Source organism: Mycteria americana, chromosome 1 (assembly GCF_035582795.1).
Source record: "Mycteria americana isolate JAX WOST 10 ecotype Jacksonville Zoo and Gardens chromosome 1, USCA_MyAme_1.0, whole genome shotgun sequence".
Lineage (NCBI taxonomy): Eukaryota > Metazoa > Chordata > Aves > Ciconiiformes > Ciconiidae > Mycteria > Mycteria americana.
Window position 1 is genome coordinate 39944835 of NC_134365.1, and position 18993 is coordinate 39963827.

The 18993-nt window shown below is 38.5% G+C and overlaps 2 protein-coding genes across 3 annotated transcripts in view; both read left to right on the forward strand.

Moving 5' to 3' along the window:
- Nucleotides 1–7403, forward strand: part of RAP1B (RAP1B, member of RAS oncogene family) — a 31877-nt gene extending 24474 nt beyond the window's left edge. The window contains exons 5-8 of the mRNA XM_075495325.1: nt 501–641; nt 2677–2820; nt 4592–4707; nt 6165–7403. Of these exons, the coding sequence (XP_075351440.1) occupies nt 501–641; nt 2677–2820; nt 4592–4678 (372 nt within the window). The 3' untranslated portion in view covers nt 4679–4707; nt 6165–7403. The remainder of the gene's footprint in view (nt 1–500; nt 642–2676; nt 2821–4591; nt 4708–6164) is intronic.
- A 6681-nt stretch (nt 7404–14084) lies between these two features.
- NUP107 (nucleoporin 107) overlaps nt 14085–18993 on the forward strand; it is a 31066-nt gene continuing 26157 nt past the window's right edge. The window contains exons 1-3 of one of the 2 annotated variants that reach the window (XM_075495340.1): nt 14085–14176; nt 15013–15098; nt 16815–16904. In XM_075495340.1, the coding sequence (XP_075351455.1) occupies nt 14169–14176; nt 15013–15098; nt 16815–16904 (184 nt within the window). In that variant the 5' untranslated portion in view covers nt 14085–14168. Of the gene's footprint in view, nt 14177–14234; nt 14355–15012; nt 15099–16814; nt 16905–18993 lie in introns of those variants that run through there. The other variant, XM_075495348.1, reaches the window with a different exon arrangement.

Consider the following 18993-nt stretch of genomic DNA (forward strand, 5'->3'; position numbering starts at 1 on the left):
CAATCTCCTTGAAAATGAAAGTAGAATTTAACATAGGAAAGTGCCTAGGCTACAAAATGGAGGCTGAAAAGGGATGCATTTACTTTGCGATGCATTTTAAAGAACGGTCAGGAGATGGGAAAAAGTTGGTATGTAAGGAAGGATTCAGGAGGAATGTAACTTCTGTAATCTACAGATTACACCGTACCTTCTACTGTACCTCTTCTCTTTTGAAATTACTTTAGTTTCTGTGACTTTTTTTCTCCAGGGTGTAGCCCTTAGCAATATCTAGATATTGTTCAGCCACCCCAGATAATGTTCCAAACCAGATTTATTTAAAAGTGGTTCAGTTTACTGTAATGCTTATAGTCAAACAGTAAAATATTGGTCAGTTTAAAAAGGGGGGGAGGGCACAAATGCATCATACTTGTGATCCATTTGTGACCTGAAGTATATGGCAGTTTGTGTAAGGAAAGTGCAAATTGAATGCAACATCGGTATCTCTTTTTTTTCAATTACAGGAACAGTTTACAGCAATGAGAGACCTATACATGAAAAATGGACAAGGTTTTGCATTAGTATATTCCATCACAGCACAGTCCACGTTTAATGATTTACAGGATCTAAGAGAACAGATTCTTCGAGTCAAAGACACTGATGATGTAAGCATCTCTAAAAATGCTTGACTTATATTTACAGTTTTCATTACAGATGTTGTAATGTATACACTGTGACTGGATAGCTTCCAAGCTTTAAATTAAGAGACAAATCAACCAGTAGGTGTATAGTACAGAAATGCAACTCTTAAGGCAAACTGGAGAAATCGTAAATTGTCACGTGGTATATAGAGAATTGTCTTTTTAATATCTTCCTTTAAAATACTCTATTTGAAACTGTATATAACTTTATTCACTAGTACTACAGAAAACATTTCTAAAGCAACTCTTCTTACCTCAGTTGCTATCAATGAATGTTTAAAAAAAACTACAGTTCAATTTTCTCTCTTCAGTATGCCTACTGTTTATGGTATTTTAAAAGCACAAAATTCTAAGTTCTTACAGAATACAGTACTGTAAGCTTTAAACTTGCATGTTATGTAACTCTTATATTTTGTGTGTGTTCTTGCAAGTAAGTTTGGTCATACTATTTCCATACAATTTCTATATGTACCTCTTAGCATTATTAAATCTATAATGTGAGGCTAAAACATTCCAGTTTATGACTGATTAAAAAAACACTTACTGCGGTGGGAGGAAGTGAATACTTAGTCCCTTAATAAAAGGAAGAATGGTATTTCAAATGTGAAACAGCAGTAAAAGTGTGTTTTTAACAGAAACACCTTCTAGGTTGTAGCCATCAGACAGAAAACCTTCCTTGGGGAAAAAAAATGTAAGCAATGAACAGTTTTTTGTTAAGTGTGCTCATCTCATTTAAACTGTGCTCATGGAAACTTTGATCCCTTCCTTACTGCATGTATCCACATATACTTCTGCTGCCAACAGACACAGAATGTATTAAATGTTTCAGTTTCAGGGAAGTTCATTGTGACTCTTGTAATACCTTGCACTTTCTTAAGCATAAGCATTTGCAGGTCTTGCCTGTGTTCAGCAGATTTCTTCTAGAAGTGATTTATTGGCCATTATCACAAATGTATCTCAAAAGGGTAGTAGTGAAGTTGCATGTGCCGTTCCCATCCAGAACCTACCAAGTTATAGCCTTGTTTAGCATCAAATTAACTTTTTATGCTACAATCAAGATGAGTGTGACAATATTTGAAACCTTAGTTTACATGGTATATTTATGCTGATTCACATAAACTTTCTTTGGTAGCATTTTGGTAGTATTTCCTTGGAATTGTATTTTTCTTTAGAACACTCCCCTCAGTCTTGAAAGCCATTCCCTAGTATCAGGAGAAAGATAATGAGCTTAAAGTTGCAACTTTAATTCTCACCAAAATTTATATAAAGTTATTCCTGTGCCAAAGCTTAGGCATGACTTGCTTTCTCAGTGGGGGGAAATTAAATGATCAAAATATTGTAACATTTTTTCAACACTTGAATTTGGGAGAAACTTGGCTATGTCCTTAAATTAGTAAAAGGAAGAAAAAAAAAAAAGTATCATTGCCTTTTCTTGCCACAAAGGTCAATTCAGTGTTTTCTTCTGTAGTTAGTAATTTTGATAAGCTAGCATGTTTCTTTCCTCTGTGTGCATCAGCTTACTAGTAAGAACTGTATGAGCTAACTGCTCTTCTAAGGAGTGCAGATACGCTGGAAGTAGAGGAATGGTGAAAGGAGCTTTAGCGTCCTTCATCATGCTGCCCAGTACAGGCCACTTTTTCCAGGATTTCTGAACATGTAAGAATCCTGTAGCAGATTCTTCAGTAGACTTCTTGATACCTTAAACATCTAAAAATGAAATGTCATTAGGTCTTCTAGAAGATGTGAAATTTTCTCAATTGGCAGTGTATCAGATACTCAAACCATTCCCCCCACCGCTCTGCCAAACAGCAGGCAAAAAATGCAGTCACTTTGATTTGAAGATTAAAGTCTCATACAACTGTAAACTTAAGTTTCTGTTATACCAGAGCTTGATTATTCTGGAGGTCAGGATCCTCCAGATAGGGTTTTAGGTGTGCATTTACATGGTGCCTTCCCAAAATTTTAATGAATTCTTTGCTGGTATTAAATTGGTTTTTAGGTGCCTATGATTCTGGTTGGCAATAAGTGTGACTTGGAAGATGAAAGAGTTGTGGGAAAGGAACAAGGTCAGAACCTAGCAAGGCAATGGAATAACTGTGCATTCTTAGAGTCTTCTGCAAAATCAAAGATAAATGTTAACGAGGTAAGGCACACTACCTATGGGGGGAAGGGGTGGCAGGGAGAGAAGGATGGGACACTGTGTTCTGGTAACCAAACATTACCATTTCTCAAGGAAAAACTAACAAAATTATGAATAACATTCACTATAATGGACAAAACTGTACAAAACTATTGTGAGATGTTTCTATTAAGGGATGTAGTTAGTTTTGACTTAGTCCTTTCTAAAATTATATTAATTTTAGTATAATTAGTTTTCAAATTATATTCATATGAATTTGGGATAAATACTTTTTTCATGTTATATTCCCTAGTTGATGTAATCTCTATCCACTGAGAATGCACTGCTAGACTTTTTTTCTTTTAAAAAAAAGACCTTTAAGAGTGTTAGGTCCTTAAAACTAATTGATTTAAGTTATTTGGTATTAAATTATTTGAGATAGTAAGGACAAAAACTCTTAAGGGTTTTGTCCAAATTAGCAGGTGATTAGAGAAGAGACCTAAATAAGTGCTCGGGGGGGGCAAAAACCTCTCTGCTATCTAGCTGCTTATTTATTTAGCAGGAGCTAGGTGACTGATCAAACACGTGAATTTGGGGGACTTGCCATAGTGCATGCCGCCTTATCCAGTGGGGGTGCCAGCATAAAGAAAGGGATGCAAAAATTTTTTAGAAAAAGAAGCTGTGTTAGTGTTTACATTTCTGGAACAGCTTGAATATTACGATAAACCCTGCAATTCATTGTGTCTTCTGGAAACCATTGTTGGCAGCATCAGTCAAATTGAAAGGGCCTCTGTGCAAGATTTGCTTGTAATCAAATGAGTGTGGTGGTTTAAGCACAGCTGATTTTAAAAATGAGTAATGTGTGTGTAATTAGTTGGGAATTTCTGGAAACTATTCTGTTTTTCTTAAATACAAATTAATCAGCTTAACTATGTAAAAGCCATATGCTTAATAAACTAGAACTTCCATCAAACACTAAAAGCCCTTGTTGGAATGTTTGCTGCTTTGCAGCCAGTGCTTAGGAAACTGCTAGGATGGCTTTAATATGAGGACCTCCTTGATTTAGGAGATGCAGAAATAATTGGAACATTGGAAAAATGCTGTTTAATTGTAGTATGTAGTCTTGTCTTAAATTAGCCTTTCAACAAAATCATGTTCTAATTAGAATTCTAGGAGATTCAAAGTGTGAGAGTCTCATACATGAGTTACTCTTCTAGGAAATGTTACGCTTATGTCATGCTGTAGTCCTAGAGAGGCTGCTGAATTCTCTCGACTTCAGTATTTTTAAAGTATCTGGAAAAGCATGATCTCATTCAAATACAAGAGACTATTACAGAATATGCAGTGTACTTGAGTTACCATGAAAATGTGGAGTTAAAACTTACTAGGACTTTCTTTAAAAGAATATCTTTAGAGTGATTTGAGTTAGAAGAAAGCTGTGGCCTGTTTCTTGACCTCAGTGCTAAATTGCAAAGTAATAGTGTATAGTAGTTGATCATTGTGACATATATCATGTGTGTTCCGGTAAATTTGACCCAGAGATTAAACAGCTGCAGATTGTAGATGCCTTTCCAGTTTGCTTCATTGAAAGTAGAAAAGCCTTGACAGACAACTATCTTAAACAGAAAATAAACAGGTATTAATTAAGTATACAATTTAACTTTCTGGCTTTGTGATAACTAAATATTTACAGGGGTTCTTGAGTATGTGAGTACATTATGTGTGAAGATTTACAGCTTAAGGTTATGAGAGAAGCCTCTTAATTCCAATAACCAACTGATTTTTATATTCTCAGATCTTTTATGACCTTGTGCGACAAATTAACAGAAAAACTCCAGTGCCTGGAAAAGCACGCAAAAAGTCATCATGTCAGCTACTTTAATACATAGCTGTACTGTAGCTCTGAGCCAGGTAAACCTTTTAATTTTCTGTGTATTACAGCTATTAAAAACAAACAAAACAACAACAAAAAAACCTAAACAACTGTGACAGCTGTTTATGCAGAACAGCATTGAAAATTCTTGATTTACATTATCATAGAAATTTTTAAGGTCTTTATTTTGCTATTCCAAAGTCAGAACTACAAATATGTGCAAGATACACTGTTCACACTAGTATCATAATTTTTTTTTTCAAGCTTTAAGGTGGTGGTAGAGCTCAAATTAAGGATGTTTGTTATGATACTTCAAAACTTTAGCTTTTGGAAACAGCGTTTTCTTTTTTAAAGGCTGATAGAATACTGCAAGAGCTCAATTATCAGGAATGCACACTGTAAAATATTGCAGTTTGCATGCTAAAATGTCACTTTCTGCTTTGAACTCCTGCACGTACTTGCATGACGTCATAGGAATGTAGCTTACTTTCTTTGGACTATATGGCTATTTTATAGGCTGCATTGTAATTAGTACATTTGGAAGAGAACAGTGAAGTGATCATTGTAACACGCCAAATATTTGACCTGGAGCTGTTGGTTACTAGATTAATTTCTTACTCGTTGGCAGTTGGCTAACATTCTACATGACTAAATCCATGCTTCAAAGAATGCTGCTGAAGGCTCAAGCAAGCTCCAGCCTGCTCTTTAAGCAAGCCTTTTCAGACATTAGTCAGCAGGCATGAATTTTTTTCTGCAACTTGTTCTTGGGCAGGTTGTTTTCCCCCCCTTCCACCTCTGAGCCGTAGTATGGACAGAGGTCTCTCTTGATTGACCTGACACCATGCAAGTTGCCTGTTCATCTCCATTCCCTTCAATTTTACTGGACATATGGTGGTTCAGTTGCTTCAGTGCTATGATCCATTATTTTGTCATCCAGTAGACTTATTTGATATACTGGAGGATCCTGGTAGGACATTTCACTGTCATAAATTGCAGGCTTTTATTAATATTCAGGTACTGCCATGTTTAACTCTTTTTGGTAGCGATATTAAAGCTTGCTTAATTTGAACAACTTGAATCAGTTCAAAGTAAAACTGAGAGGGTTCCAAAAGCATTAGCTGAGGATGGCAGAAATAGCTGCTGCATTTCCCTAACAGGGCTTTCGATCCAGGAGCTTTGATCCTCCAAATGTGTTTTTGTTTTTAAAGCCACTGGAACTGTCGCACTGTAAGCAAAACCAGTCCCACCCATCAAATGCTACTTCCACAGTTCAGCTTGGATTACCATATGTATCCCAATTCAGTTTTTTACTAATTGAGATAGTCTGTTAATTTGTACGTGTACAGTAGAAATTATATTAGTAGAGGAGAAGTTATAAGGTTATCGTCTAAGTCCGTTTGCGAAGAATTTTGCTAGTTCCTGCTTCAGTTGTTTTGACTAAAGAGAAATGACAAATAGTTGTTACTAATACTAACCTCTTGTTTTGTTGTTACAGGTCTGAAGAACTGTTGCCCAATTCAACAGTGCCAGCATTCCAACTTTATTAAACATACCAACATCTTAAATGGACTTTCCTGTGGTGGTACCCTTTAAGAAATGGATGAAAGCTACTACATCAGTTTGCACATTCTAATCACTTTCCAGTGTCACAAGAGATTTTTACTTATAAATATTCTAAGTGTATGCAACTGGTAAAACCAGAGCCTACATCCAGTATTACTGATAAGAGACATTGTTCATCCACCAATGTTGTACATGTATGAAAACTGTGTACTGTATACTTCAACAATCCCCACTTTCTATTGGAGAGTACAATAATGTAAATCCTAAAAGCACCACTATTTTAGCATAATAAAAGAAAGTCCAAAGAGCTCCTATATAGACTACTCCAGATAACTTTGCTTCATCGGTATTTGTAGCTTATTGTAACTTTTTTAAAGAAATACAGGATCATCGTCATCGTATTGTACAAAAGCGCTTTGATTAACACAACAGCTATATAGTTTTTTAATTTTAGGAAAAACCTGTGGAGACAGTGATCTAGTCTTTAAGAGTCCTTTCAGTATAATGTCTGACTAAAGACATGGCCTTTAATATCTGTTGGGAAGGAAATGTCCAGACTTTTCAACCTTCTATTGTATGTTTCCTTTTCCTTGTTTACATAGGGAACAATGTTTATAGTTGTGTGTACAGTGGGGGTCTACAACAAGAAGTGTATATTTTAAAACAATTTTTTAATGATTTAACAATTTTTTGTAAATCATTTTCGGGCTTCTGCAGCTGTAGATTCTCACTGTGAATTCCCTTGCTTGCTCATGCATAAGTGTATTTGCAATACCAAATATACAGGTTTAGTACTTTTGCCTGTTAGTGATTGTTTTACATGTGTAACGTTTTGGTTGAGATGTTAAATGGTGGAAGAGTACTGTGGATGTGAATGTGGGAAGTAATTTTAATCATGTGTAATTGGTCACAGGGCCTAAGTTGCAGTAATTAACTTTTGCTGATTTATTTAACAATGCCTTGTTGCTTTGTATGCATTAACGTTTGGGTGTAAAGATTGTGTGTATATCCAACAGGGAGCCACAGTATTTAAATTGACCAACCTAATGTTACAACTGCTTTGAGGTGGCCAAATGTAAACTAAAAGCCTTAATTAAAGTGGTGCAATTTTGTATGACTTAGCATCAGTAGTTCAATAAATTTGGATTGCCATGCAAGGGCTTGCATTACAGTTATATAGTACTTGAATGTTTTGTGTTTTAGTAGTGCTAGTAAATATTGATTTTTAAATGTCTCTTGCACAGTGCAGATTCATACATCTTAGGATGATAAGGAACCATTATGACTTTGTCTTCTGACAAATACATGCCGTAGATATTTCTTCTAATAGCATCCCATGTGCTAGGGTGGATGAGTTTCTGACTGAATGAAATTCCACTTACAGTTTTGGACTTGGAATATTCCAAGTTCTAACATAAGGGAGAATGTCTCACTGAAAAATATCTGTCTTCAAAGGTTAGACTATGAGCGGCTGTTTTGGGAACTTGCAAATATGTTGCCTGCTATTTTCCTTCTTTCCAGCAAGAATTCATGGTTAAAATTGATTTAGTGTAGCTAAAAAAAAAAATTCTCTTGGGAGAGAATATGATTTTTCTGCATGATTAAACCATATTTGTTTGGTTTCAGGGAAATCTGCAGAAGAGCATTCTTGCAGTATTGAGTGTAGAGTTTTGCAGACTTTAAATATCTGTTAACACTGTTGGATTGTGAAGTGGAATGTGTGGACTGTGGATGATTTCCTGATCTTGGCTGTGCTGCTGAAAATTAATGTCACACCCAAATACTTGGTACCTCCTGTTTCTCTGGCACAGAATTACAGACCTTGTTCTAATCCATTCCTGCAAATTCAATCAGATTAGGTTAGCTAATACCGGTAAGCTTCGAGATGGTTTACGTTGCCCAAAGTGAATTAAGGAGCCCAGCTGATTCTTCCTGCTGGTAATTTCATCAGTTGTCACCATTGTTTAACAGAGGTAATACACCATTGTTTAATGGAGGTAATACACTCTTTCACTGTGCAGAGTCAGAGTTAAGACTGAAATTTCTTTTCATTTATCATTAGAAACCAGAACATGTGGTTGATGATCCCCATAAATATCTCTTGGTACTCTCTGCATCCTGATTGGTCCCCAGAGTAGATGAGACTGGAGTACTGGATGCTCTAGTTCCTTTTTCACTAGGTACCTTCCTCCTTGATGAGCTAATCAGTATTTTTCCTCCCTTCACTTTCAACCTCTGCTTATTCAGGTCTTATAACACTTTTATGTCCCAATTGTCCTTTTGTCTGTGTTCTTTTTAATGTGTTTCTTTTCCAGGCAGCCGTATGGATGGCATTGGGTGGGAGGGAGAGAAAATTCTTTGATAACATCAGAGAGGGGGCCCTGGTCTGGTCTCAGTGTCCAGCCAAAGAGTACTGGTTACAGGGAACATTAGGCTTTGTCCTGAAAGCTCTGTACTGAAGCATTCTTGGTTGCTCTGTGGAATAGTAAATGTACAGTTCCTCAGCATTACAGGTAGTCTGTTTTATCAAACCCAAAGAAAGTAAAATTTTCAGAAACTCCAGGCTTTACCATCTAATGATTGTGTTAAAAAAAAGTAAAATACACTCTTCCCCCCCCCATTTAGAACTTAGGCCAGATTTGTAAAATCAACACATCATAACCCAGGTAATACCTAAAACCCAGTCTTTTTCTCCTTGAAAACTTAGGCAGGCTTCAAAGGAGCAGTGCCCCCATTGTTAAAGGGAAGATGCATGACAAAATGATGCTGAGGAAGTGATGGACGTGAAGCATAAGAAAAAAAACACATGAAAGGATTTTCTTCATATCTAAGTAATTACAGCATAAGAAGCTGGTCCCGCTGAGGAATTGAACATCCAGTTCCCCACAGGAATTGGAACTATGTAAGCAGTTACCAATTCTAGAAAAGAATCCTGTCTGCTGAAATTTTTGAACAAACTTTTACATATCTTCAGGATAACTGCTTTGTGTACCAGCACTTAAGAAGTTCACGCTTGAACTACTTGTACAGAAGCAGAACACTTCTCATAAAGCTTTGGATGAAAACATGCATGATTCATATCTTGAGAACTAATGCAGTAATCTTCCAAATTCAGTGTTAATACACGTGTATTACTGCTTGTAAAATTAGCTTATGCTTACAGTGCACACAAAGGTTGTGACTGCTTTATTTCCACCCTAACCTGAAATTGGTATATGTCAGTACTTAAATGTCTGAGCTTTCTATGGAAAAAGTAATTTTTATGTCCTGAAGTATAGAAGTATTATTTAATGGAATTGCAGTCTTCCGATTAGAACTCTTTCCTGTCAGTATAAATTTATTTCTTATACCTTACCTTGTTATTAATGCCCTTCTTCATCCTCAAATTATTCTGTGAAATGAATGTCTACTTGCTGAACCTACAAGAATATTTTGAGACTTTGCAAGAGGTTTTCAGATGTCCAAACGAACATACTGTAAGCTCAAACTACTACTGCTCTTCTGCATAAGAGAACATAACTTGTGGAAAAGTATTGTAGAGTTAGATATTGTTTCATAATGTGTACTGATACTGCAATGCTAGAAATGGGAGGTGGAAGGAGAATCCTGCTGGAATTTGAATTAAACTGTGTGGTTTTCTCCTTTTCTGGTATAATTAGAGTTGCTGTTTCCTCATGGGTGAAAGCTGAAGATGAGGATTTTCTTTTAAAATGCTAAACAAACTACGGATGAATCAAACTTGATTGGGTTTTTTTCTGAAGTTTTCTAATTGTTGCCAGTTTGGGGAATAACTTAGAGGGGAAGAGATTTTGCCACAATACTGTACTAGTTCTAGATAGACTTCAATTTAGACATACCAACAATAGAAAGTTATTTCTAGATGTGAACGGTCAAAAATAGTAGTCTATATACAGCTGTCTGTAGCACTTTTTGATTTGTAATATGAAGATGCAGCCAAGCGTCAGCATAGACAGAAAGCTCTTTGTCCAATTTTAAACTGTTGTCCCAACAGCATTAGGCTATATACTTCAATTTATAGATTTTATTTTGCCTGTGTATGGGGAGGAGAATAAAAGCAAAGAAAAAGTTGCTCAAATGTGTAACAAAATGCAGTTGTATGTAGTTCTCTAAGGTACCACTAGAGAAGCAGAGCTCTTAATCAAATTAGGCTCTTATTTCTGAGTCTCAAGCACCTTATGCTTTTCTTTGAAAGGTTTATGAACAACTTGAAGATTCTTAAAACCTAATTTCACTTCTCTCTTCTATAAAGTAAAACTCTGGACTGATACTTATATTTGTTGTAAACTTTACACTCCTAGCGTGGAACTATAAGCAAAGTTGTTCTGTAGTCTCGATTTTGTTCTTAGTTTTGCAATATCTGGGCTTCAAACAACAGATAAATGTGGATTTTGCTTCTTTTTTCTGTGTTTGGGGTTTTGGGGGGTTTGGTTTTGGTTGGGGTTTTTGTTGTTGTTGTTTTGTTTTGTTTTGTTTTTTTTAAATAGCCTCCAAACCCATTTATTTTCAGAATTTTGAATCATCAAGCAGAGGGTGGCTTCCTGTTTTCAAAGAGATGTTCTTTAGGGAGAGATTTGTCAATGGAGAAAGGAATGTCTTCATAATTCCACTGTACTCACTTCAGCCTCAAGAAATATTAGTTCGGCTGAACAACAAGCTCTACAGCTTCCTTGTTTTAAGAAAGTTCACTGCCACACTTTTAAGAAAGTTCACAGGGGTGAACTACTTCATTTGAAAGACACTGTAATTTCTAATTCATGTAATGTTTTTTGGCTACCATAAACTTGGGGGGAGGGGGCATTTCTGTGATCTTGGATTTGGAGTGAAATTATAGTAGAAGTTGCAGTTCCTTCAACTTTGGTCAGTACACTTTACCTTTTCACACTATGTGGCATTTTTACCTTATACTTCTAAATCTAGCAGGGAGGAGTCAGTAACTTCACGCCCATACTAAGTACAAAAATCTACATGTGAAATTCCAGCTCTCATAAACTGGGTTTACTGCTTGTAATGTGCTCAATACAACAAAGACCCTTGGCACTACTGTCATGATTTTTCAGACACAAATAAAATTACTGTTACAAATTTATCTCTTTATTTTCCCTTTTTAATAAAAAAGGATTTTTAGCTGAGCTTCCTCAATAGAAGTAGGCATGGGAATAAATTTGTTTAGGGTAAGACCTCCAGAAAACATTAATTTCAGAGTCAACACGAGTGTCTTAATACTGAACAAGCACATAAACACTTTAGTTAAATTCTTGAGATTGGTTTAAAAAAAAAAAGTTTCCTTACATTTAAATTAAAAAAAGTTAAAAAATTACACACTTCCAGGAACGTGTTTCAACTAAGAAAAGATGGGCTAAAACATGAGCTTTCTTCCTTCTCTTACAAAAAGGCAAGGTATAGTGTAGGTTCCATGGCTTTCTCTGTACTGAATGCAGTTGTGCTGCTGTCACACATTGCACAAGAACTTTGTTGTGCTCTTGCTTTTGATAGTTCTGAATTAAGACTACAGTTTTGTATATCAGGTGTCATGTATGTAGCTTAGCAATGCATTAGGGCAATTTACTTGATTTGTGAGCTGTCTATATTAAAACATATTTTGTAAAGGGTAATTGGAGTTTTGAGTTAGTTTACTTGTTTAATTTTAATCTGGTATATCCTGAACTCTAACCTAGTGCATTCTGTAAGCCCTGCTAACTTCACAGAAAGCTAGTAGGGAGCAGAGGAATCTTAGGCTTTGGCAATAAACTTGCTGTGTTAGTCATGCTAGCTGCTGAGTTGTCTTTGCTTGTCCTTCCTGTAAGTACGGAGCATTACTACCCCTCGTGAGATTCTGAAAATATGGCTGCAGTTAGGATCAGTGTTGATGCAAATATGTGAAACTTAAGATGGATTTATAATTTTTAATTATGAATTTAAATTCAGATGACTTTATATCACTGACTGAAAAATTTGCATTCCCTTCTGCTTCTTGGAAGTGTTTGCATGAGATGCTTGCATGAGACTTTCAGTTCATTTTTCCCCTTTTTTTTCCCCTCTTTCCCTCCCATTAGATAAATATGAAGTCAGATGCTAGTCAAAAAAATACTGCCTGAAAACACACCTCCAGGTTTTTGCCCTGTTCCCCCGCCCCCTTACTAGAGCCAATTTGAAGCCTCTACGGTGCTTCCCCAGCCTGCACTTAAAGAGGCTGTATATACTAGACAAGTTCTCTCAAGGGCCCCAAATCTTTTATATTCTTTTACAGGTTGGCTTGGTTTGGTCTTAAAGCATGCATGCTGCCCTCTGAATTTCTCTTCAGCCTTGTTTCTTTTGCTTTGTTCTCATCTGTCATTGCTTTGAATAAACTTGAGGCAGCATGCAAAGGAAGTGTTTTCTCTGACATCATTACATCTCTGATTTGTTTACCCTTTTCTGCCCTGAGAAAGGGCTAGCCTGAGAGTGCGAGCTGTTGGCAAGGAATTAATTTGTGCATTACTCTGTCTCTGTAGTGCAGTGGGAAATTCAAACAATAATGCTACACTGTTTTGTGAGGATGTGTTGAGAAGTAAATTCTATTAAATATGTAGCACTGAATTAGGATATAATAGTTCCTCAATGTTCTTGGAGTTTTCTGCCATAATGAAGGTTGTTGCTTTCACTTATGCACTCATGATGGTCTACATGATAGAGGGACAACTTCAGGGTTTTTAATCCAAAGCTACATTCCCTGGGTGACTAATCTACTAAGGGTCTTCTGTTTGTTTGTGTTCTTGCGCACCTAGTCTCTTCAGGATTCTCAGCTTTCCTCTTGTGAAGCCTTCTGAGGCTCTCCAGCAGCTTCAATGAGACACCGAGCTTGGGTGCCACGGCATTTTATCAGCATCTTCAGCAAGCTATGGGACTTGAGATGATGTCTTGCAGTTCTGCTGCCTTTTGCAGCTGTTTTCAGATGCATCCCTCTGTATGAGGAATTTAAATGCCTAATTTGCTCAAAGTACCCCCTTGTAGCTGTAGCCCTAAATACACCTGAGTATTTGCAAGTGTTTTTCAGAACTACACTGAAAATGCAGTTTGGACAGTTTTCCTTGTACTAGAGCACAAGTAAATGAACTACTGCCACTAGCACTGTACTGATAGGGTAGTAACAGTATTTTTCTGTAGTTAAAAGGTGTGCAAAATCCATTCTGGGGAGGGAGAGGTGAGGTAGTTTTGTAATTTTGTGAGTTTGTCCAGGTAGATAAGGGCTGTGATCCTGCATGGTGGTTACTACTTTACCTCTTAAAGTTTGTGCCAGTAGTCTGGGTTACAGTGGGAGAAATGGGAGAGGAAGAGAAATATACGGAAGTTTGTAAATTGGTGAACCGGAAGACAGGTTGCTCCAGCTCAATGTGTAAGAAAATACGTTGTGCATCAGAGTAGTCCTTCCCTGTGCAACGACATAACCTAAACAGCACCTGAAACTTTTACACTTAGGGCTTTTTTAAGCTTTGTCGGTTAATGCGGGATCCCAGGGAGAAGAGAGCGGCCTTTGGCCGGCGGCAGAAGCCGCCTGGGCAGAGGAGGGCAGGTCAGGCCGTTACCCCCTCACCACCACCACCACCACGGCCGGGCTTGCCTCAGCGCGGCGGCGGGCCGACCCTGCCCGCCCGGCCGCCCGACGGGGCTTGGCTGCCCTCAACCCAGCGCGGCCGCTGCCCAGCAGTCCTTCCTCGGCCCCGGGCTGCCGGCGGGGCTCTGCCCGGTGCCCGGCGCCCGTCCCCGCCCAGCCCGGGCTGCTGGAGGCCGCGGGGCCCGAAGCCCGGAGCGACGCAGGCGCAGTGCGGCGGCCCCGCCTTGCGCGGGCGGAAGCTCTCCCCTCTCCTTCCGGGCCGCGGGCCGGCGCTGGTGGAGGCGGGAACGCTGGAGCCCGGGCTGCGCCGGACCGGACGCCGCCATGGAGAGGTGGGAGGCGCGGGGGAGGGGATGGCCGGTGCCGGCGGGGCGTCCCGGGGGAGCGCGGGCCCCCCGCGGGTGTGAGGTGATGTGACACGTCCCCCTGTAGCGGCCGCGGAGGAGCGGGGAGCGGTGTGCTCGCAGTGCGGGCTGGCAAACGCAGCAAGGCTGGAACAGTTTCTGAGGGGTATCGAAGGCTTTTATGTCATCCGAGAGCTTTAAATCTGTTTGATTTTTTCTGGAATATATTTATAGATTAAACGGCAGTTGTTAACTACGCAGGAATCATTGAGCCGGGCCTTTGCAGGGTGCTCTACAGACAGACCTGCTTAGGCAGTCACAGCTGTGGCCCTCACAGTCCACCTGTAGCTTCGCCTTTGCATTTTAGTAGTTGTTAACGATTTTTCCCCCTACTGCAAGACACCTGAACTTTCTCAATTTGTGGTGGTTTCGTTTATCTGAAGAAAAAAATCAAATAGTAAAATCATGTTATTCTTTCAATTGAATTTTTCAATTCAAAATTGAATTTCATACTGTTGCATCTCTTACTAGCTTTTTTTGTAAAAAAAGAGAAAATATAAGAAGAAGAAGAAGAAATGAAGAAATGTCTGTTGTGGTATAGGAGGAACAAAGTGTGGGGTTTCAGACAAACTCATTTTCCCAAGCTGATGAGCGATGCTAGATGTTCTGCAGAGGAAACTGGACGTTAGTACTAGAATTAGAGATGACTTATGCTTTGTTTACGTTTCCCAGTTGTGGAGTTAACTTGAAGCAACAGAAAAATCTTGTGGTATGTTCTGCTTGGATTCACTTGCTTACTGTGTGTCTATGTTGCTGTTCTCTAGAAATAGTTTTGGAGACATGTCATCCCCCCGTGATACAGAGATGGCCAGACCTGGACGGAAGCAAAGCGCTCAGAAAAGAGTTTCTAGTATCCTTTTTCTTTAAAGACTTTTTATCTTCTCTTTAATCGTTACTTGCTGTATTTTTACCACTGCTTTGATTTTAAGCATGTTGAGTTTTCAAATATACAGCAAGTTACTCTTTGTTTTATACCGATTTAAAGTGAGGAATGTATGAATGTAATGTGAAATTGTTATCTGATTTGTGAGGTATTCTGCAGTCAAAATTTTGCTATTGAAGTGTCTCATATTTTCCCCTTCTGTAGTCTGTTTTCTTTTCTGCGTGGTATTTTCATGCATTAAGAAGGAGAAAAGTTCAAAAACAAAACCATGATTGCAACATATAAAAACTAGTAGGGAAGGATATTAATGACTGACTGAAAGCGTGACGAGGAAATCTGGATGAGTGTCATTTAGAAAAATACTGGGTTTTCAGCAACATGGTACATTACTTGGCTTTTACAGAAGAACTTAGGGATAAGTCAAAAGATGCAATTCTTTGCCTTTTCACAGAACAGTATTTCCTCTGAAAGGAATTTTCTCTCTCCCCTCGTTTTCCCCCCATTGTAGTCTCAAACCATGTCAAAGCCGTTGTAGTGATGGCTCAGAAGATTATTCACTAGACTTCAGGGAAAGTAAGAGATTGTTGAAATGCTTGTATAGTTGATTCTTGACTACATTTAGATTATTTCAGTTATGGGTTAAATATGATTGCAGGGAGGTTGCATTGCCTGTCTCCTAAACTTGTGCCATCACATTTGTGTAGCGTGGTGTTTTACAGTTTTTCATGGGCTTATGAACTCAGGTTGATGTGAGCCCAGAGAACTACACGAGCCACAGCTGACTCCATCCCTGAGTTTTTGAAAAAATGAAGTTTTCTTCACTACGTTATATCTTAATTTTATGGTTTTATGCTTTTACATGTATTGTGTTATCAGACTATTTAGCGTATCTTAGCTTTCCATCCACAATAACAGCAAGAGGAGTACACAAACATAGATTTAAATTTTCACAGACTTTTTTTCCCCCCACTTATTTACAGCAAGAAAAAAACATCATGTAATTTCACAGTTAATAAATGGTATTTTTCTGGTTGTGATGTTAAAGGAATCCAGTACGTTTACTTGTCCTTCTGTTTTTTGCAAGCAGAATAAAACTAGTGAGATATTGGCCCTGATTATATTGTCCCTAAGAATCATGATGTTGTTGGACACTGTTATAACATAGGATACTGAAACTTTTACACAACTACTTCTGAGTAAACCATAGCTAGAGCACTGAACCTAGTTGCTGACAGGAAGAAGCAAAGTAGAACAACAGAGACTTTTTGTTAAAGTCATCAGCATCCTGGAACTGAGAGAGAGAGAACTTTTTTTTAAATGCATTCAGTCTCAGATTTTCTTGTTATGGTTTATGTAGCGTAAAGCAGCTCCTCACGGGACAAAAGTATTCTCCTTGATCTGACCAGTTATGAGGAGTCCCAGATCTGTTGTGCTCAGGTTTCTGAACCTTACTTTGCAATGTCCCTTTTAGCCCTCCAGCTTTTAAGCTTCCGATGAAACATTTTGTGACTTAACTCAGGCTTATGCATGGGACTTTCCGCTTTAGTCTGAAAGACAAGATGTGTAATCTTCATAATATTTGAGCTACAGCAAAATATTTTTCCTTTCTAAGTGTTCACAATCATTTTGAATAGGGCCAAAAACATGTTTAGGAGAGTGTTTCTTAACTTGTTTATTAATCAGTTCTTACATCCCTGGATGACACTATTGGAAACATGACACCCAGAGGCCAGTTGATTTCCCGAACTCCTAGTTCATTGCTTCGCCAGCCAGGTAAAACTACTTTCTTTCTTTAGTATTTAGTTAAAGGAATAATACACTTGGACTTCATAATTGATGACAATCCATAATGAGAAAGACATGGTTGCACTGTAGTGGGTCCAGTGAAGGCCCACAAAGTCGATTAGAGGATTGGAGCATCTGACATGAGAAGAGGCTGAGAATAGCTGGGATTGTTTAGCCTGGGAAAGAGAAGGGTTGGGGGGATCTTGTCAACATATATAAATACCTGATGGGAGGGAGTAAAAAGATGGCCAGGCTCTTCTTGATGGTGCCCAGTGAAAAGAGAAGAGGCAGTAGGCACAACAGGATATACAAGGAACTCTGTTTAAACATAAGAAAAAAACTTTTTTACTGAAAGGGTGATTGAACACTAGAACTGGTTGCCCAGACAGTCTGTGGAGTCTCCATTCTTGGAGATAACCAAAGCTGACTGGACAAGATCCTGGGCAACCTTTTCTAGTTGACACTGCTTTGGGCAGGGGGGTTGGAGCAGGTGATCTCCAGAGGTTCCTTCCAACGTCAACTACTTGGTGATTCTGTGATTCTGAAGTTAAACACATTTATAAATATGGAAAAAAACCACCTAGTAGCAGTCAACATATATGTTCATATGTTAAATATTTATGCTATTGCTGAATGCCAATGGATTTTTGCCTTTCAGTTTTTAGAGGGTGTTTGAGCTTTATTTTCTTTGTTTGGCAGAAGAGTATGTCCGGTATCATTTCAGTTTCTCTCAAGTACCACATTGAAACTGATTTGCTGACTAGTAAGGCAAGAATCTAGTTTGTTGTGTTTCCTTCTTTTTTGCAGCCTTCTTTTGGTTTTGCAGTAGCTTTTAATTCTTCAAGATTGTCTGTCATGTAATGTCTCTTCAGGTATTTTTCCATCCTTGTTTTTGTGGTGGGTTAATTCTGTTGTTGACCTTTCTACCAGGTGTATGTGTTGGTTGCATCGATAAATGATTTCCCTCTCCACTAGCAGGAGAAGGAATTAGACAGTACACCTCACAGAAAGGCTGTGGAACCACACATGGTGGCTAGGGTCAGGTTGCCCTGAAACCTCCCAACCTCAACCCCCATGTTCTGCATCAGTTGGCCCATATTAGGAGTGTGTTGGGGGTTATTCCCAAATTGGCACTGGTGCAAAGATAACAAGTTCCAGAGAGACTGATTCTTCATGATTTCTCCAGGTTCCTGGCAAGTTCTGTGTAGCCCCTGCTTGTTCTTGTTTAGTGTAATATCTAGTGGCTTCTGTTTTGGCGGCCGGCAGCAAAGATAAATGCTGTTAGCATCAGCCTTCTTCTCAAGCACAAGCTACATGTGCTTGTGTCAGCATTGAGAGCTCTCGCAGTGAAACTGCAAGTTGTTCTTAGTGTTGACTTGACACTAAACATACTGTGAAAAGGTCTGTAATCCTCTTAGAGCCTCCCTGACTAGTTGTGGCTGAAATAAACAAACATCACCATTCCTCACATTTCCATGTCATCACCAGGGCTTACCTCCTTTTTCCGTGTGACAGTCTCTTCCTGTAGTCTTTCTTTAGTCATCATTCAGGCATTTATATAAGGGAGTCCTCTTTTTCGTCATCATCTAGCCGCTGTTTTCCAGCAAGCTCTAAGAGGATGGTTGCACCTTCTGCTGCTCCACATCCTCTTTTCAGGACTGCTTGGAGATGGGTGATGTGTTAGTTGTTTTGAGATAGAAGCATTGTGTGTCATACTGTGATGGTCAGAGAGTACTTCAAAATCAAGTAGGTATTTTCCCACTTTTATCTTCAAATTAGAACATGTGTATACCATCTTGACCATTGTCTGTCTTCAGTGAAGGTCTTTATTTCAGTTAGCGTGTTGATCTAACAGCTTGCCATGATTTTGTCGCTATGAAGTTTCTGGTTTATCTATTTTCAGAAAGTTCAACAGTACAGAATTTCAGTAAGAAATTGTGCAGGAGCTGCTCCCAAAAAACGTAGAGAGTTGATGGCAGGTGAAAGTAGAGATCGCAGTAGCAAAATACTCTGATCCAGAAGGTTTAATGTTGAGCAACTCTGTTCATTTGTATGGCTGGTCATCACAGAGATGTTA